The sequence below is a fragment of the Mandrillus leucophaeus genome, unplaced genomic scaffold, assembly GCF_000951045.1.
Source record: "Mandrillus leucophaeus isolate KB7577 unplaced genomic scaffold, Mleu.le_1.0 Scaffold747, whole genome shotgun sequence".
NCBI lineage: Eukaryota > Metazoa > Chordata > Mammalia > Primates > Cercopithecidae > Mandrillus > Mandrillus leucophaeus.
In genome coordinates this window covers 541,069-561,568 of record NW_012108108.1, presented here as the reverse complement: position 1 = coordinate 561,568, position 20,500 = coordinate 541,069, and the positions used below count along the sequence as shown (strand labels likewise).

The following is a 20,500-nucleotide window of genomic DNA, read 5'->3' as shown; positions in this document are numbered from 1 at the left end:
CCCCGGATGCTTTGAAGTTCAATGTGCAATAAAAAGTTCATTAAAAAGATGTGGAATCATGAAAATAAGGTTACAGAAATGTTAACAAAGGATCATTTCCTGCTTCTAGTACTTTTCTTTTTTAAAAAATATATTTCTCTGAGAAATTTATGTCACCATTAAAACTATGGAAGAGTTTAGGAAGGACAGGCCTGGGTCAAAATGAGGGTGAGATTCTTGAGGAGATGTCTTGGCAGAGCCCCAGCCTGTTTTCTTAATTGAGAGCTCAGGGTCTAAGGAGAGAATGTAAGCCAGAAAAAAAAAAAAAATCTAGGTTTCTCATGACTGACTTTTTTTTTTTTTTTTTTTTTTTTTTTGAGACAGTCTCATTCTGTCATCCAGGCTGGAGTGCAGTGGCACAATCTCAGCTCACTGCAACCTCTGTCTTCTGGGTTCAAGTGATTCTCCTGCCTCAACCTCCCAAATAGCTGGGATTACAGGCGTGTGCCACCACACACAGCTAATTTTTTTGTAATTTTAGTAGAGACAGGGTTTCACCATGTTGGCCAGGTTGGTCTCAAATTCCTGACCTCAAGTGATCCACCCAGCTCGACCTCCCAAATTGCTGGGATTACAGGCGTGAGCCACCGCGCCTGGCCCTAGCATTTTAAATAGGGATGGCTCTAAACGGATGGAAACAGGCCATGGTCATACAGAGTCTGCAGCCATGTAAGGAATTACATGTAGAATGACATATGGCAGGTGTCTCTTGTCCATGTGAAGTGACTGGGGAGAAAGTGAGAGAGAGAGGAAGAGAGGAAAGAAGAAAATAAAAAGAAAGAAAGGTGTACAGGATGGGGTGGCAGTGTCATTAAAACTGCCTTGTGGCACCATCTGGCTTGTCTACTGCCACACTGGCTCACTTTCTAGTCATGACCTTCTGACATGAGCAGAGGTCCAGAGCCAAGCCTCAAGGTCCAGAGCTAAGCCAGAGGTCAAGAGCCAAGGCTCAAGGTACCCCTTGAGGATCCTGGGATCCAAAACACTGTCAGCAGACCAGCCCCTGGCATGACCTTAGGGGTAAGGGTGGTAACCTGTCCTCACAGTGCCCCTGCCTGGCCAGGCACAGAGAGGCATTTGACAAAGCGGGAAGTCCCTTGAGGCTCAAGGTGCTGATTTGACAATGACCAAGTGTACTACGACACTGCAGAGGTGGACCCGTCCAACTCCCTCATTTGGGTTGACTTTGTTAAGGCCAGGCTCCAGTTAGGAGGAGGACTAGGCTTCTCCCTGCACACCATGGGGTCTCCTGGAGAGCCCCAGTTCTGCTGAAGAAAGGGCAGCCACAGATGATCACTCTTGATAAATATATCATCTTCTCTAATGACAAATGGTGCCACTATCATCATCTTTATTTCTTGGCAGCCTGTCTCTTTCAATGGGTACATACACTGGCATAACATGTCCTGGGGGCCCAGGCAGTCTCTTGTGGGGAAGATTCCTCTTTTTCTTTCTAATATATATTTTCATTTTTGTAGAGATGGGGTCTCGCTGTGTTGCCCAGGCTGGTCTCAAATTCCTGGACTCAAGTGATCCTCCTAGTTCGGCCTCGCAAAGCACTGGGATTATAGGCATGAGCCATCACACCCAGCCAGGTCCCTCTTTTTCACAGGTCCTCCATGTTCAGGCATTGGGGGTGCCCACACATAATACACAACCAGCCCCTGCATCCTTGCTGTCCTCTAGTTTTGGGGGGCAAATATCCCTAGAGACTCACTCACTTATATGACCATTGATGACCATTTAATTACTACTCATGTTCAATAATAAGCAATTATATGATCATCACTTACTTTTCAGCCAGAGGGTCACCGTATATACATTTAGCAGCTGCTAAATCTTAGTCCTAACAATGACAGTCCCATATCCTCCCAAGTGACTGAGGACCTCAACAGCTTGCACATCTAATAAACAGCACTGCAGGGTTTTCAGGGCTGCCACCGGGCAGCTCTGGGTCACAGCCAGACTTACCCTCTCTCTTTCCACCTGGTTGTGATTGAGCCTCATGAGTTCTGCAAACCTCTGCTCATAGAGGTGAAGCAGCAGCACCAGGTACAAGCCTGAATTCATCAGCTCGTTTTGTGCCTACAAATGGAAAAGAAAGCTCTTCAGTTCATCTGTAAAATAGTCATGGTCTAAATTGTGGGGTGCAGGGTAACAAGGCTAAGAGGTGACAAGAACTGGGACCAGAGCCCAAGCTCCAAGGCAAGGCCTGCTCTTGGGGACCGGAAGACAGAGCAGGAGGAGATCCAGGGTAGAGGCCAGGGCCGTCACTCCCCTGGGATTTTTTACTAGCTAGTGGAGGATGCTTTGAGAAAGTTCCATTTTCCAGGCTCAATCCCATTCCACATTTATTGAGCAGTTATGTATGCAAAGCCTTGAGCTGGATGTTGTGGGGAACACAGGGCAACAAGCCTCAGAACTCCCTGCTGGGATGCCATCACCTGGTGTGGGGGAGAGAACTTCATCCGTAAACAGCTCCAGTACAAGCTGGATGTGCTACAACAGAGATGCACCAGGCCGTGTCTATAACGTTCTCAGCAGTCACAGATGTCCCCTTGTGGAAGGCTTCCTGAGGAGCCTTGCTTGCCCCTGTCATTCCTTTGCTCCCCAGTCCCTAAGCATTCGTCTTGATCTTGCATACCACCTTTTGCACTTAACGTTTCCGCTTTTTCTTGAGGAGTGGGCTGTGTTTCGTTTCTCTTGCTCGTGCTCAGAACAGGCGCTACACAGGGAGGATGTGATGGTCTGGCTGGCCATGGTGCTTCTCTGTCCTCAGCATTTTGGCTTTGCTGCAAAGAGTGGCTGTGCTCACTCTAGACCTTTCACAGACCTTCCACAAATCAGCGGTGTTAGTAACAACTACTCCTATCCCTCTATAGGGGAAGGAGGGGAAGGCCCTTTCAGTCCCCGTCTTTCCCCTGAGTGGGGGTCTTGGGATGGGCCAGGCGGTGCTCACAAAGCCACCCAGCCCCCGGGGACTGGAGTCCCCAGCAGAGGGCATGGCCCCTTCTGTCACCTTTGGGAAAGGTTGCAACTGTGACTCTGTCGGTCCAGGATAACGAAGCGTGGGCATGAATGACACAGTGAGCGCTCAGTGTCTTGGCTGCCTCCCTCCTGCAGCAGCGCAGGTGCCACATCTCCCCGTTCTCATTAGATCCAGCGCAGCTCAGGAGGTTGGCACAGAACCCACCTCTCCCAGGACCAAGCAGCTGCCAGAAAAGGCACAGAAGTTGAGGAAGGATTGATGTGCTCTTCCTTCTGAATCAGGGCCAACTCTGGATCTTGGTGACAGCTGGCCCTGAGGTCACCGCTGCAGGCCTCTCCACCATTCTACAGATTCATCTTCGAAGGCCCCAATCCTCTGTCCTTAGCGGTTAGCCTCCTATTTTTAGCCTTTGGTCGTACTTTTTTTGTGCTCTGCTGACCTTGGCCTAGGGCGAGCAGAGAACAAGTTGCTTGTTTTCACTTTTTCTGTTTTATTTATTTTATTTTTGAGACGGAGTCTTGCTCTGTTGTCCAGGCTGGAGTGCAATGGTGCGATCTCCGCTCACTGCAACCTCTGCCTCCCAGGTTCAAGCAATTCTCCTGCCTCAGCCTCCCGAGTAGCTGGGATTACAGGCGTGCACCACCACGCCCAGCTAATTTTTGTATCTTTAGTAGAGATGTGGTTTCATCATGTTGGCCAGGCTGGTCTCGAACTCCTGACCTCAGGTGATCCACCTGACTTGGCCTCCCAAAGTGCTGGGATTACAGGCATGAGCCACCCTGCCCAGCCACTTTTTCTGTTTTAATTTTGCCGCCTCCTGCCCTCCCCATGAGTCTGTGCCTGCCTCCAACTGTCTCGCCAACCACATCTTCTGAGAATCCTTTCTCACCTGGCTTTTAGCTCCTCCTCACCAACCAAGCCTTGGCCCTTGTTTGTTTTCCTCAGCCCCGGCTTCCTCCTGCAAAAGCTACCAGTGGTTCTCTCACCAGTGCTCTTTGCCAGCCAGCTTTTATCCTCGAGACACTCAGATGCATAATGGCAAATCAATCAGCTAGAAAATGGCTTGGAACTATCAGGTTTGTCAAAGCATTCAGGGAAATCATTTACTTTTTATGACTCAATAAGGCCCAGAGGCATGCAGATGGGAAAATATCCACTAATGTTTTCTGCAGATAATTTGAAAAGTCACTTCTAGCAGATTGTGTCTCTTCTCTGGTCTGTGGGAGGGAACCTGTCACACGGCGCCATCAATCTCGCCGGCTCGGTTCCTTTATGTGCGCCCTTTGCAGAGCTGGTGATGCTCGACAAAGGGGCTCAGCCCACCAGTCAGAGCAGGCGTGTGACAGTCAACTCCGAATCAGCCTTTATACTCCTGAGCTACAAGTGGGAGGCATTTGTTAACTCAGAGAGTTCCACCGCACTTGGCCGGCCAGGGCCAAATGAACGAGGTTTTGGAGCAGTGCTTACGGGAGCTACGGCCGATCCACTCCTTCCTTGTCCCAATCACGTCACACTTTGACTCCCACGTGGAGTTCCCTTTGTGTGCCAGACTGAAGGGAATGGGGGTGGCATTAATAGGAGGGGACGGGGACATTAAAAAGGAGAAGGCATGTGAAACAGTGCACAAGCGCTCTGGAGATCTCAGCCCACCTGCCAGTTGTTTTCTCTATTTTGCTAATATTCATTTAGGCCAAGAGACTTGCTACTGGTGGAAATCCTCAATACATTCCACTTAAAGAAGCTGACGGCCTGGCTGAACGTTCTATCAAGTCTTCAGATATGTTCAACAGTGCTCCCAGGTATAAGGGTGATTAGGTGACTGTGTGTGTCTGAGGACATCTGTCCTTGGCTGAGATGGAGCCAGGCCAGGCCTGTGCTTCAGAGCAATGACAGCCTGAGGCCCACTGAGACTCTCCTGTGTGGCAGAGCAAGGACGGCAGGGGTGTGTTCCAACGCACAGTGAGCAAGGGCCCCTGGAGTGCGCCTTACTTGGAAAGTGCTTCCGGCTGAGGTGGGCAGTGTAGGGCCACTGGACACTGTGACTTTAGGCAGAGTTTTAACTGTGCAGGGCCAAAGTGACTCAACTTCTAATGGAGGAGAAGTAACCTCTGTTCTGCCTGTTTCCCCAAAGCATGGTAGTAAAGTAAGCTAATATATGGGATCTCACAAAAAAAACACATCCTACAAGAGGCCAGATTTAAAGACAGGATTCCAGGTAAATTGTCTGGGCGTAAGATCTGTGAGAGCAAGGCCTGCATCTGTCTTGTTTGCTCCTGACTCCTAGTGCCTGGCCCAATGCCTGGTATACTGTGCATGCTCTATAAATATATGCACAGATGAAGTAATGAGAAAAAAATGCAAAATTGTGATGGATCAGACAGTGACCCATTCAGCCACAACGTTTGAATCTAGTGGCTCCAGCTTTAACGTGCATCAGAAATGCTGAGCAGCCCTTTTCAAACACAGTTGCTAGGCAGTCCCCTCCCCTCCCCTCCCCTCCTCTCTCCTCCCCCTTCTCCTCTTTTTTTTGAGACAGAGTCTCACTCTGTCACCCAGGCTGGAGTGCAATGGTGTTATCTGGGCTCACTGCAACCTCCGCCTCCCAGGTTTAAGGATTCTCCTGCCTCAGCCTCCCGAGTAGCTGGGATTACAGGTACCCGCCACCACGCCCAGCTAATTTTTGTATTTTTAGTAGAGATGGGGTTTCACCATGTTGGCCAGGCTGGTCTCGAACTCCTGACCCCAAGTGATCTACCAGCCTCGGCCTTTCAAAGTGTTGGGATTACAGGCGTGAGCCACTGTGCCCGGCTTCACTGCTCCTCCTTTCTTCCCTGCAGTTCTGATTCAGTTGGACTGGAGTGGAGCCCAAGAATGTGTCCTTCTGACAAGTTCCCAGGTGATGCTAATGCTACTGGTTTGGGGATCACCCATTTTTGAGAACCACTGTTCTAAACTAAGGGTGAGCACTTGGTAGCTGCTAAGCTGAATCTGGCCTGTGGATGTGCTCTGGTTGGATGGAAGGAAGCAAGAAGGAAGGTAGAAAAGAAGAGCACGACCATCTTTAGTTGGGGAGAGCGCTTTTCATTTTGCCACAAATGCCACCATGCCCAGTGGCAGGATACCTAGAAGATTACCATCATTTGTTGCCTGCCTGGGCTCTATGGTATTTGAGTGTGTAACCTGTGACTTAAACTTTCCTTAAACCTGTTTTCTCCTCATCCATTTTGGAGGCTGGAATGTTATTTGGATCGCCGCATGCTGCTATCCAGGAGTTCTGCCCTCCACCCCAAATCCGAGCGCCCCGCTAGAATCCAATATGAGTCCTGCTTCCAGGCAACAGCCGACGCCCACAGGAGCAAATGTAGGCCGGCCTCACACATGGCACTACCGGAAGAGGCAGGGGAAGGGAGGGCTGTACTGCCCCAGGCCCTGACAGACCTGAGATGAAACCGCCAGGTCCCTGGGGCCCCACAGCTGCTCTTGTCTAATGATCCCCTCTCCAGATGCTTGTAGGAGTTCCTAATCTAGCCGCTTGAGGCCTGGTAGCAGGCCTTGACCTTGGGGCCCGTACTGGAGCCCTTTTAGCGCCTGTGAGCGGCATCTGCCCTGCTCCCACCAGAAGTACAGAACTAAGGTAGAAAAACGTGCTCTGATGGCGGCCCCTTCACACCCTCAGAGGCCACCGACAGTGCTGACTGGGCAACTACAGGACACGCTCTGATCTGTGCTCAGGTCCCAGGTGAGGCGTCCATCCCAGATGTCACAGACTTCACTCCAAGGGCCCGTGGATAGAAGGCCCGCTCCTCTCTTTCCTTCCGCTTTTAAACATCTCTTCTTCAGAAGGGCCTTCTCTGGTTCAGAGAGCAAGTCGGAGCCCCACAGCTGCTCCCCCCGCGGCCTGCACGGTCCTCGTTCTGACCTCCACCCGCAGGGATCGCTCACTCCAGTGTTTGCTGCTGGTTGTACCCCCTCCAGGTCTTGGGTACCGGCAGCATTTCCAGCACAGTAGCTCACAGGCAGCAGGTGTTCAGTAAGTATTTGAAAAGTTAGTTAAACTGGCTGGGTGTGGTGGCTCACACCTATAATCCCAGCACTTCGGGAGGGAGGCCAAGGTGGGAAGATCACTTGAGCCCAAGATTTTGAGACCAGCCTGGGCAACAAAGTGGGACAGACCCCATCTCTCAAAAAAAAAAAAAAAAAAAAAAGCATGCTGTGGTGGTACACACCTGTGGACCCAGCTACTTAGGAGGCTGAGGCAGGAGGATCCCTTGAACCCACGAGGGACCCTGGCCCCATCCTAGAGCTGGGGTTAGACCTGGGTTGGGCCTGGGTATCACCATTTTAATAGAAAAAACGACCTGCAGCTAAATGTTAGAAGTTGTCATTTTGGGTGGTAAATTATAAGAAATTTTTGTATGGTTTTTGTAATTAAACAAAAACAAAAACAAAAAAATGTTCTAAGTGGGAAAATATATAAGAAAAACAGTCAGTTCACTAGTCAGTCAGTTTGAGGTCAAGGGAGAACCAGGCTGAGCTGAAGGCAGTTCTAGGTTTCTTTTGGTTTTGCCCTCTTTTTGGTACATGTCCAGACTTGTACACGTAGAAAGTGGTGCCACTTCTCCGGAAGGGAACCCATTTGCCAAGAACAAGCAGTGGGGGGTGGCCAGGAGGCCCTGGTGAGCCAGGTTTGGGAGTGAGGGGAAGGGACCAGGCACACAAGGCACAGGTGTCCACAACACCTCCATGGCCAGACTGACGGCCCCCCGCAGCTGGGCTTGTCCCCTCAGTGGGCTCGCTGCGCCTTGGGGATGAGCTGAGGTTCAGTGATATTGTAGATATCTTTGTGTTCAACAACAGTTGCTTCAGTCTTTATCCATGGTGAGCTTCAGAATTCGTCCAAGTCGGTCCCCCTGGGGTCTGGGGTTTCGCCCAGGCTGTGAGCAGACAGGCACTATGAATTCCCAGCAGGTCATGGGGACAGTCGGGACTGCAGTGAGGTGTGAGCCCTCAGCCGCCGTCAGACAGCAGCTGCCCGTGCTATGACCTGCTCTCCCCACAGGGCAGGCCTAGCAGCCTAGATGCCACCTGGGATGATAATGTGGGCATTTCCAAAAGGCTCTGATGGCCTGTGAAGTTCTCACTGAAACAAATTTAAAATCATTCCTGCTTCCACGTGGAGCAGTGACTGTGCTGGATGCTTTCTGTTTCCCCTGCAGATCTGTGCCCCTCCTGCTCTGTGGCCCAGGGGTCAGCCCCATGGCTTTCCCCAGCCGGGCTCCCTTGCCCTCTGGCATCCCACTGGGTTTGGCACATGGGAGGCCCCGGCAGGAGACCCAAGGGCAGAGGAGGGAGAAGCTGGGTGTCTCTTCCCCGGTCCCTCTCTGCTGGGTGTGGTGTGACAGTGGTTGCTGTCTTCTGCTGAAGGCCCCAGGCTGCTGGTGGCTGTCCCTTAGCTACAGTGCTCATGATCCTGGCCACACTGCTAGTCCCAGGACACCTCCTCGTTCCTTGCTGCTTTCTTTTGCTGCCCACATTTCCCTCTTCCCTTCTGCCTTCTTCACTTGCCCCTTTTGACTGTGCCACCATCTCTTCCAACCAGATCCTGGCTGATACAATTACTGTTATAGTTCGTTCTAGAAGGTGCTTGTAGCCAGTTATCTCAACTCGGAGGGTGCGGTGGGGCTGAGGATATGGATGTGACCCGGTTGGGTTGGTCCATCACTGATGGACTCGAGGCCAGTCATTGGTGCACTTAGCTTTCTCCCCTGAGTGCCAAGTTAGTTGAGCGTCTCTACAGCTGTAATCTGACAATTCTCGTGCGTGGAGCCTTCTCTGCACACACTCTGTCTATGAGGTGATGTACTCAAGTCTTTTCCTACATCCAAACCTGTGAGGTGTGAGTTAACATCTCTCACCTTCTACAGATGAGAGAGCTGAGGTCCAGAGAGTTGCCATAGTTTCCTCAAGGTCATGAGGCCACTCTGGGGAAGAGAGTAGGGTTTAGATTGAGATCTTAATCGAAGCTGGTAGGCTTTTCAGTGGGACACGCGGCCTCAGACTACATGAGTGCACACATCTTAGTACGGATGGAAAAATGCGCTGCTGCTGGGTCAGTTCTATAAATACCATTGATAAAGGACATTAGATGGTGGCAGCAGCTTGGCAGAGGGAGAACCATGTGGAAAGGCTTGGGGCCAAAAGGGGTCTTTTCTAGGCAAGGCATTCCCCTGGGCTGCATGGTGTTTGTGATGTCTGTAGATTGCTCTGATAGACAGTATTCTGGGTGACCCATCCTCATGTGAACACGTCCTCCTTAGGAGATTTGGCAGGCTCCATTGCCCAAAATGATCTATTTCTTGAGATGAACCTGTCGGCGCCCTGGCTGGCACCTGACCTCAGGCACTGAGAGGTTCTGGTTTCTTTCAGTATTTCGCCTCCCACATGCTCAGCGTCCAGGAATGTGAGTCGCTCTGTTTATCGTCTCAGATCTTAGTGCCTGGTGGTTATGATGCAGTGATGTGAGACCTTCAGGCCTCAAAACACTATTTATTTCTCAAGAAGCCCTTCTCCTCTCCCCTTCCCTGCCCTCCCTTCTCTTCCTGTCTTTTCTCTTTTTTCCTTTTCTTTCTCTAACCTCCTGATACCTAACCTCTATAATGCTGCTGTGGCATTATGCCCTAACTTACTCATTGAACTCTTCAAATATCCTTCATTCTTGTCAGTATTTTGTTCTTTGGTCTACACCCTTAAAAATTTACACAAGGAAACTGCAGAATTGCCCAGACTCACACAAATCATTTTGACTTAACTGTCAAAACGTTGGCCAAAAAAAAGGTCTGGTCAATATTTATTGACTGCTTATAATGTGGAAATCACCTTCCAGATCAGCCCCATCCAATAGAATACACTCAGAAGTACAAACGCACATCACAGATGTAATTTTAAAATTTCTAGTAGCCACATTAAAGAAGTAAAAAGAAACTGGTGAAATTAATTTTAACAATATAATTTATTAACAATATTTTCAAATGATCATTTCCGTATGTAATTTTTACTTTTTTTTTTTTTTGATATTTTACTTTTTTTGGCATTAACTATTTGCCTGAGAAAATCTTTATTTCTCCTATGTTCTTGAAGGATAATTTTGCAGGGTAGAGAAATCTAGGTTGTTCAGTTTTTTCTTTGAACACTTTAAATATTTTCTTTCTCTCTCTCCTTGCTTTCTGGGAAGTCAGATGTCATTCTTACCTTTACTCCTCTTTAGGGAAGGTGTTTTTCCCCTCTGGCCTCTTACAGGTTTTTTTCTTCATCTTTGATTTTTTTTTTCCATTTTAAATATGATATGTCATGGTGATGGGGTTTTGCATTTATCTTGTTTGGTGTTCTCTGAGCTTCCTGGATTTGTGATTTGGTGTCTGACATTAATTTGGGGGAAATTCTCAATCATTATTGCTTCAAATATTTCTCTGTTCCTTTCTCTCTTTATTCTCCTTCTGGGTATTCCCATGGTGTGTCTATTGCACCTTTTGGATCGTTGTCTCATAAGTTCTTGCATATCCTGCTGTGTTTTCTTTTCTTTTTTTCCCCAATCTTTGTTCTGTTTTTCCATTTTGGGCAGTTTCTATTGGGATAGCCTTAAGCTCAAAGATTCTTTTTTTTTTTTTTTTTGAGACAGAGTCTTGCTCTGTCGCCCAGGCTGGAGTGCAGTGGCGTGATCTCGGCTCACTGCAAGCTCTGCCTCCCGGGTTCAAGCCATTCTCCTGCCTCAGTCTCCTGAGTAGCTGGGACCACAAGTGCCTACCACCATGCCTGGCTAATTTTTTCTATGTTTTAGTAGAGACAGGGTTTCACCATGTTAGCCAGGATGGTCTCATCTCCTGACCTCGTGATCCACCCGTCTTGGCCTCCCAAAGTGCTGGGATTACAGGCATGAGCCACCACGCCCAGCCAAAGATTCTTTCCTCAGTTGTATCCAGTCTACTAATAAGCCCATCAAAGGCATTCTTCATTTGTTAGTGTTTTTCATCTCTATGATTTTTTTCTTTCTTAGAATTTCCATCTTTCTGTGTACACTGCCCATCTGTTCTTGAGTGCTGTCTATTTTACCTGTTACAGTTCTTAGCATATTAATCATAGTGTTTTACATTCCTGGGCTGGTAATTCCAACATCCCTGCCACATCGGAGTCTGGTTCTGGTGTTTGCTCTGTTTCTTCAAACTCTGCTTTTCACCTTTGAGTATGCCTTGTAATTTGTTCTTGGTAACCAGACGTGATGTACTGGGTAAAAGGAACTGCTATAAATGGGTTGTTAGCCGTGTGGTGGTGAGGTGTGGGGAGAGGGGAAGTGTGCTAGAGTCCTTTGAGATTCTAGGTCCCAGTCTGAGTGAGCCTGGGCCTCTGGACTGTGAATTTCACAAGTGCCTCTCAGTTTCTCTATCCTCCCCCTCCCACCTTAGGTGGGACAAGATGGCTGGAGAGGGTTGGAGTTGAGTATTTCCCTTCTTCCAGTTCGGTATGGGGCTCTGATAAAAGCTCCAAAGGTTAGGCTCTGGTTAAATAGTTTTTCCTGAGGGCAGACTTTGTTAGGAAGAACAGAAAGCTCTGGCTTACACCAAAATGGTTACTTCCCCCTCCCCCTGCTGGAAGCATGAAGGAATTTTTCTCTGCTATTCACTGTAAGCACCCGCTTGCACTCCTGGATAGAAACCTCACCGAGGGGTGGGGATACCCCTATGACGGGGTCCCCCTGGAGTTTCTGACTCTCAGACTTGTCTACACTGAGCCTCCGCAGTTCATTAACTACAGCTTAAGGTTACTTGTCCAGCACTGGTTTCCACAGAGCTTTCTGCTCAGGAGTCTCTGCTCCGGTAAGTTGTGATTGGTTTTTTTCTTTTGTTTTGTTTTATTTTTGTTTTTGTTTTTTTGAGATGGAATCTCACTCTGTCGCCCAGGCTGGAGTGCAATGGTGCGATCTCGGCTCACTGCATCCTCCGCCTCCTAGGTTCAAGTGATTCTCAAGCCTCAGCCTTCTGAGTAGCTGGGATTACAGGCATGCGCCACCACGCCCAGCTGATTTTTGTATTTTTAGTAGAGATGGGGTTTTGCTGTGTTGGCCACGTTGGCCTCAAACTTCCGACCTCAAGTGATCCGCCCACCTTGACCTCCCAAAGTGCTGGGATTACTGATTCTATCTCCCTGTCTCTCCAATTTTAGTGGCAGTGATTTGCTCTGTGACCTCACTTCTCTTATGGATCTAAGAAGGGTTGTTGATTTTGCACTTTATTCAGCTTTTTACTTGTTGTTAAAAGGAAGTGACCACTTCAAGCTCTTTACATACTGAACTGGAAAGTGTACTAAGTCTTTGAAACTTGGTGTGTGTTTAAAATTAGGTGATATATTACCCTTTGTATTTTTTTTGGTACTGTGTCTTTGAAATTTGGTGTGTATGTTACAGGATATGTTGATTAGAACAAGCCACCTGTTCATTAGCCACAAGTGGCTTGTGACTTCTATACTGAACAAAATAGTATTAGGTTGGTGCAGAAGTAATTGTGGATATTGCCAATGAAAGTGGCAAAACTGCAGTTACTTTTGCACCAACCTAACAGCTCTAAATGGAAGACTGTTTGCCTGAGAATCGGGTGATTAACTGTTATCTCAGGCATAAATCAACTTCCCACCTGAGGGTAACTAACTTTTTTACAATATTAGAAATGCAGTCCAAATACCCTAGGTGAGTTAATTCACTAGGTGGTAAAGATCAGCCAGTAGGCATTCACCTCATGTTTATCAGTCCTATGTAAAGCAGTTCCTTCTTATCACAGGGTTGCTTGATATTTAAATTAGGGGCCATTTCCTCCAAGACCCTGATTTTTTTTTTCTCTCTCTTGTTATTAAATTACTTCTGCAAATGTGGGTGTGGAGCTTGCCAGAATTTTTTGGTATTTCTCTGTGTCCAGTTGCCCACTAATGCGTCTTGCTTTTGTCCCCAACAGCAGGGCAAACTCAACCCGGGACAAATGAGACTTCCAACTCTCGGCCAGGTGCAGTGGCTCACGCCTGTAATCATAGCACTCTGGGAGGTGGAGGCAGGCAGATCACTTGAGGTCAGGAGTTCGAGACTAGGCTGGCCAACATGGAGAAACCCCATCTCTACTAAAAATACAAAAATTAGCTGGGCGTGGTGGCACACGCCTGTAATCCCAGCTACTCAGGAGGCTGAGGCGGGAGGATCGCTTGAACCTGGGAGGCGGAAGTTGCAGCGAGCCGAGATCGCACCACTGTACTCCAGCCTGGGCGACAGAGTGAGACTCCATCTCAAAAAAACAAAAAGGCTTTTCAGCTCTCTAATACTCCAATTTAGTGGCAGGTCTTCTCAGAGAAGTAAGCTAAATGGATATTGTCAGACTCCTGCCAGCAGAGACCTTCTACATTTCTTAGATCAGGGAGAAAAGGGAATGTCTTCTCACCCTGCCCCTCCAACATACTTTAGCCCGTGGAGGCAGAGTGGCCACATTTCTTACCTGAGATTGCTGGTGCTTCTGGTAGAACTCAATCATGTTAAAGTCACCCAGGTCAACCAGCAGGCCTTGCTTACACATCTCACAGGTCTTCACGGCACCAAGATCTGCTCCTTAAATTGGATAAAAGAATTATATGTACATATAACCATGGGTCTGTGTGTGTTAGCACTTTGGACAGGTGATACTTGGAGAGTGAACTTGTGTGTGTTATGAATTCTGAGCTTGAGTGACCTTCCTTTAAAGCCAGCCGTCTTCTGTAGAACATGACCTTGAATCTGAGAGCTGAAAAATTTCCTTTGTAGTCATCCATTATGCAAGCTTCATAGAAGTGAAATTCCCATGACTTTTAAATAGCAGATCTTGCTTTCTATTTAAATATAAACATGATGGTTCATAAACTTGGAATTGCTGCAGAGAGGCTAAGGGTCTGTAACACAGGTGTTTGTAAAAAGAGTGAATATTCGGCTTTTCTTTTTTCTTGCAGACCCAACACAGGTCCAAGTAAGTAAATTAGTGAGGACCAAAATAGATGGTAGAAGCTATTCTCGATCAATGGCTTAAAAATCTGCTTTTGCTCCTGCCAGGTAACATTCCCACCTGAGAACAGTGAGGGAGCGAGGGGCCAGGTGTGGGCGCTAGTTACAGGAGTCCCTGCGGCCAGCTCATCAACCTGAGCTCAGACTCATCTGGGAAAAGAAATATGAGAAGGCTTCCTTTGTTGCTGTTTTTATAAAAACAGGCATTCTACATCAGCGTTTTTATCCTACTCCCCAAAGCGAAAGTGGAAGATGCAGAACTGGGCTGTTATGTCTAAGCAAACATTCAGTCAGACAGGTCTTTTGTCCCCCCTTAGTTGCGGCTTTTGACTAATGATGTACTGGTGTTTATTTTATGCATTAGAAAATAGAAGACCTATTAGTTACCTGCATGTGTTTGGTAAAAATAGGGCTTGTGCAGTTTCATACCCCTATTCTATTTCCCCACTGGGGATATAAAGAAACAGTAAATAATAGAGACTTTCAAAGGGCAGGGATGAACAGTAAGTAATCCCTTATCTGCATTTTGTTTCCTTGACTTTTTTTTTTTTTTTTTTAGCATCATTCAGTAACGCTTTAGGCTACCGAATGTCCCATGTGTCTTCTGATCGAATCCTACTGAACACATCCATACAAGCATTGACATTTATGAGCATAGCAGCATTTTCATGACATGTTTCATGGGTAACTTTTTCTGTGTTAGATGTTAATTGGCCTAAATTTCTAGGAAGATAAAGGATTGCATGGCAGAGTTGTTAACCAAAATCCACTCGTTTCTTCCCTCTCTGAAGGACTGAATACTTTGCTCATTATATGGATATGCATTTAAGCTTCTCGATCAGTGGACTTACATTTCTTATGCTAGGGAAGTTGCATAAACTGGGCTGCATGGGTGAGACAGTAATATGATTACCCCACGTGTTCGTTCTGATTCCATGGTGTGCTGTTCTTGGTGAGGGGGCGTGGCAACATCTCATGAGGATAGAATAAAGCTCTAAGTCTCCCCGCAGCCTGGAATAGTGACGGCTAAGGAGAAGGATATGGAAGAGGGGGAGAAATAGGATCTGGCTGTGGGGTGACACGTTTTCAGAGAGGTGTGTCTGAAAGAAGTCACAGCTATTTTCTGATCAACTTGCTCTTTGCACTGACGTTCCATGCTTTTTTTTTTTTTTTTTTTTGGTTAAAGTTGATCTCATTCCTAAAGCCATGCCTTAAAGAAATCTTCTGTTCTCTGCCCAGAAAACTACAGCTGACCTACCGATGTGGTTGTATTTAGGTTATAACCTGCTCAGGGAGTTGAGAAGGGGCTGCACACCCAGTTATAAGATGCTAGGGAGCTGACAAAATCCGCACGTGGGAATTTATCTCATATGGTTCTAGACAATCAGATCAACGCTCTTATCCCTATTGCTAAAAGGCAGCTTTGTTTAGTTTCTTAGGTGACCCCCAAATAAAAGGAAGTAGCATGCGTATGCTGGGGGTCTCTCATGAGGGACCTTCTGAAGTATTTTGCTGAGTATCTGCTAGCTGGGCATGGCTACTGTGTGTCTGCTGAGCTGCCACCACTGACCCGCTTCTTCTATTTCCTTCCTCCTGAGAGGCGATCTTAGCATCTTTGCTCAAGCCTCAAGCAGAGGTAGAATTCAATAGTATTTGTTTCCAGAAGTATTTTCTCAGATTAAAAAAATAACAAAAAACAAACAAACAAATAAAAAAACACAACTCCCTCCCATAAAGACAGTTCTTATAAGCAAGAATGCGGAGCTCAGCCACATGTCCCTGAGTCGCTGTTCTGCGGAGGAGAGTGAGCTGATGACAAGGTTCCGAGGCCCACACCGTGGTGCCTCGTGTTAATTACATGTCGTGGCACGTTCGCTGCACTTCCTTCCCCACCTACCTGATGTTATTTTCACTTTCAGCCACTTTTTCAGGCACTCTTGATGAACAAACCGCAGGCTTCCCACACAGCCACAAGGCTCCAGGAGGGGGTTGCTTGGGGAACCCCCGGCTATCTGACAGATGCGACACAAGTCTCCCTCCTCCTCGGAGTCCTCCTCCAGGAGACTAAATGGAAAATAAGCCCTCGTGACCAGGAGGCTACATGTTTACAGTTTCTACAAATACCAGTTCCCAGGGCATTGGCAGTAAAGGAAGAGGGCTCCTGGCACTCACCCACTGCCCCCTCTGACCCTACTGAGATGGTTTTTAATAATAAAGGCACAAATCCTCTTTTTTTTTTTTTTTTTTTGAAACAGAGTCTCACTCTGTTGCCCAGGCCGGAGTGCAGTGGCACAATCTTGGCCCACTGCAGCCTCAACCTCCTCAGGCTCAGGTGATCCTCCCACTTCAGCCTCCCAAGAAGCTGGGATTACAGGTGCATGCCACCACACCTGGCTATTTTAAAAATTATTTTGTAGAGATGTAGTCTCACTATGTTGCCCAGACTGGTCTTGAACTCCTGGGCTGAAGTGATCCACATGCCTTGGCCTCCCAAAGTGCTGGGATTCTAGGTGTGAGCCACTGGGACTGGCCGAGGCACAGATTCTTGTAACAGGCTTCTTTGCAATTGTCGGTACGTGTGAGCTGACCTGGAAGACCAGCACGGCCACCATAAATCAAGAGGTAAAGGGATATGGCTACAGAATCATTTCCAAACTGCAGTCAAGGCCACGAGCCCCTCTCCCTGCCATAGGAAGTTGGTGGGGGTGGCATACTGGTGAGTGCATAGGATTCGTGGTCAGGGGGCCTGGGTTTGAGGCCAGCCTCTGAAACTTGTCAGTTGTGTGACGTTGGATAAGTTCCTTAATCTTCCCAAGACCCTGTCTCCTGTACAATGTACACTGGGGGTCTGTACAATGAGGGTCATGGTGATAAACGCCACTGCCACCTGCTTCCCAGGGTTGTGGCCAGGCTGGCTGTGCGTGATGATGAGGAACATGTTCTGCAAACTGTAAAGTACATCTAGTGTCTGGCAAGGTGTTGCACACAGAGTTCACTTAATAGATGTTGGTTTAGGTGAATGATGAACCAATAAACCTGGACACAAGCTCCCGAATAACACCACACATGCCAACAAATGACGTCAGCATTCCAGAATGTACGCGGCTGGAATCTGATGAAGATAAGAACTAATGAAAATGTAAGGAAAGATATTTGTGTCTAATAAATGGTGAGTGAAGAATAGCTGGTCGATGTTTATGTTGGGAGGTTTTAAGAAGCCTAAGGCTATTTTCTTTCGAGTCCTCGTGGGACTGGGGGCCGTCTGGTCAAGGGAAAGAAACTGGCTAGAGACTAAAATCAAAAGAGGAAGAAACGGACATTGCTCTGGATGTAGAAATATATGCTCAGTTTCTTGAAAGACTTTTTCCCTATGAAAGAGCAGCTCAGTGTAAAGGAGCAGAATTATAGTTTTCCATTATGGACATTCTCAATAACTTAGACATTTTCAACATTTAGACTTTAATACATTTCAACATAGTTTCCATATTTTCATAAGTAATTAGGAAGAACATGTGTATATGGGAGTGAGTGCTCCAACTGGTGAAGATAAACTAGAGGGAGACCTTGAAAGTTTGAGAAGGTAGGCAGAAAAGTGGTAGAAGATTTGTTGTTGTTGTTGTTGTTGTTTGTTTTGAGATGGAGTCTCGCTCTGTCACCCAGGCTGGAGTGCAGTGGCTCAATCTCAGCTCATTGCAACCTCTGCCGGCTTCAAGCGATTCTCCTGCCTCAGCCTCCTGAGTAGCTGGGATTACAGGCGCCACCACTACACCAGGCTAATTTTTGTATTTTTAGTAGAGATAGGGTTTCACCATTTTGGCCAGGCTGGTCTCGAACCCTTGACCTCAGGTGATCCGCCTGCCTTGGTCTCTCAAAGTGCTGGGATTACAGGCGTGAGCCACAGCACCTGACCTAGAAGATTTTTAATTTAGGCAAGTACGAGGGATTTGTATTTGGAAACAAGTGCTCTAAATCAGTGGTTTCCAATAGAAAATAAATGACCATCGGGTTCACCAGTAGAGATTTTACAAACAGATTCCTGGGCTCCACCCTTAGAGGTTCTGGTTCAGTATCTGGGGTCCAGAAACCTGAATGTTAAGATGGTCATGCAGGTTTGAAGATCACTGATCTCAACAGGAGGAGGAAGGGTTCTATGGTGAACTTGTTATGGTTGATAAATATCTGACTCTTAACTTAAGGTCCTCCATCTTCTCAAAGGTGTAAGTGGGGATCCACTGGCTACCTTACTTTGCAAAAAAAAATTTTTTTTTTAACAAATAAAAGTGAAGAAGAGACAGAAAAGCACAGAAAAGAAAAGGAAAATCAAGCATAAAATCAATACCCCAAAGTAACTGCTTGTTAATAGTTGAGTCTGGCTGGGAACAGTGGTGCACACCTGTAATCCTAGCACTTTGGGAAGCTGAGGCAGGAGGATGGCTTGAGCTCAGGAGTTCAAGCCCAGCCTGGGCAACACAGCGAGACCTTGTCTCAAAAAAAGAAAAGAAAAAAATATCGTTTGGTGTACTAGCCTCTGGTATTACTTCTGTGCACATATTGTTTTACAGAATTGAGACTGCTTTTAGGATTAGCTCAAGATAGCAGGCTAAGCACCCCCATCAGTCTCCTTTCCCACACAAATCTCTTAAAAAGACAAAAAAAGAAAATTAAATAGAATGAATCCACAATAGTGCTGGAAAACAAGCAGGCCAGAAATAATGAGGAATTCTTGGAAAGTTGATGAAGATATGATGATATTGACTAGAGGAAAGGAAATGGCAAACCAAGGCATTCTCACAGAAGCATCGAGAAGGGAAGGGCAGACCCAGGGAAATTCCAGGCTTGGGCTGCACCAGTGCAGGGGATGGGAGGGTACGAACTCAAAAACTGCTTCAGCACGAGGGGACCAGCTGCTGCCCACTTTCAGATACCCTGTGATGCAGGCAGCACAGTGCCTCTCCCAGGGGAACATTCTGTCATTGTATTCCAAAGAAAGGGAACTCTCCATAAAGGTCAAAGTTTTTTGTTTTGTTAGAGACAGGTCTCACTCTGATGCCCAGTGGCAATCATAGCTCACTGCAACCTCGAGCTCCTGTGTTCAATTGATCCTCCCACCTCAGCCTCCCAAGTAGCTGTGACCACAGGTGCACGCCACCACACCCAGCTAATTTTTTCTTAGAAACAGGGTCTCCTATGTCGCTAGGACTTGTTTCAAAGTTCTGGCCTCAAGCAATCCTGTCTCAGCCTCCCAAAGTACTGGGACTGTGGGGAGTGAGCCAACGCGCCTGGCCACAGGTCAAAGTTTTTCAAAAAGTTCATGAATGACATTCAATTACACAAAAACCTCCCATTCAGGAAAGTGGATCTCAGAGGAGAAAAAGCACACAATTGCTGGGGACAGCATGCTGGCCACCTCTCTCTACTAAACCACCCATTCCTTCCTTCATAAAACAACTGGGGGCCACCTGTCACATGTGGAAACCACCAGCATGAATGAGAGGGGACAAGGAAAATAAGTCAGCTGACTCTAGAGGAAATGAATTGTTTAATGAAGGGAGGAGGTAATTCTCAGGAGGATTCAGAGGCTATTGGCAGCTGCTATGTAAAAGGAACAACGAGAGATAAGGAGGATTTCTGGGGATTTAAAAAAATGTGATTAACAAAATAAAAAATTCCAGGTGAAACAATATTAATAGACAAAATATAATTCAGGCTAAAAGTCTAAAGCTAGATATTGATCGATCCACCAAGAAGAGATCAGCCATGAGCTTTAATGCACGAAATAAAAGCAAAATTCTTATACATGCAAAGGAGAATGGGCAAATCCAAATCACACTGGGGGATTTTAATCAATCTCTTTTAGAAATTGACGAACTCAATGGAAAAGAATAAAGTATGAAGGGTTTTTTTATGTTTGTTTGTTTTTGTGACAGGGTCTCACTCTGTTGTCCAGGCCGGAGTGCAGTGGCAAGATCTTGGCTCACTGTAGCCTCTGTCGCCTCCTGGGCTCACGTGATCCTCCCACCTCAGCCTCTCAAGTAGCCGGGACCACTGGCACATGCCACCACCCCCGGCTATTTTTTTATTTTTATTTTTTGTAGAGACGGGCTTTTGCCATGTTGCCCAGGCTGGTGTCGAATTACTGAGCTCAAGGAATCTGCCCACCTTGGCCTCTCAAAGGGTTGGGATTATAGGTGTGAGCCACCGTGCCTGGCCTGAAGGATTTTAACATATGTATTTTATATATATATGCCAACAAAGAGAGAAGAGGGAATGTACAACCTTTTATAATGCCATAGCATATTTATAAGTATTGAATATGTATTAGGGCACAAAAAATACCGTTCATATTTTCTGAGATCATAATATAATTAAATTAGGATGGGCAATAAAAAATTTTGAAAAGAGGGTAACAAAGA

The 20,500-nt window shown here is 46.9% G+C and overlaps 1 protein-coding gene and 1 long non-coding RNA gene across 3 annotated transcripts in view; one reads left to right on the top strand and one right to left on the bottom strand.

Moving 5' to 3' along the window:
• MARCH10 (membrane-associated ring finger (C3HC4) 10, E3 ubiquitin protein ligase) overlaps positions 1-20,500 on the bottom strand; it is a 112,649-nt gene that overhangs the window by 8,607 nt on the left and 83,542 nt on the right. For both annotated transcript variants that reach the window (XM_011966122.1, XM_011966123.1), the window contains exons 8-10: positions 15,985-16,151; positions 13,552-13,661; positions 2,011-2,124 (exon numbers count right to left, since the gene is read on the bottom strand). In XM_011966122.1, coding sequence (XP_011821512.1) covers positions 2,011-2,124; positions 13,552-13,661; positions 15,985-16,151 — 391 coding nt within the window. The remainder of the gene's footprint in view (positions 1-2,010; positions 2,125-13,551; positions 13,662-15,984; positions 16,152-20,500) is intronic.
• The window catches only part of LOC105529071, a 32,864-nt gene that overhangs the window by 3,680 nt on the left and 8,684 nt on the right, over positions 1-20,500 (top strand). The gene's annotated exons all lie outside the window — the stretch shown is intronic.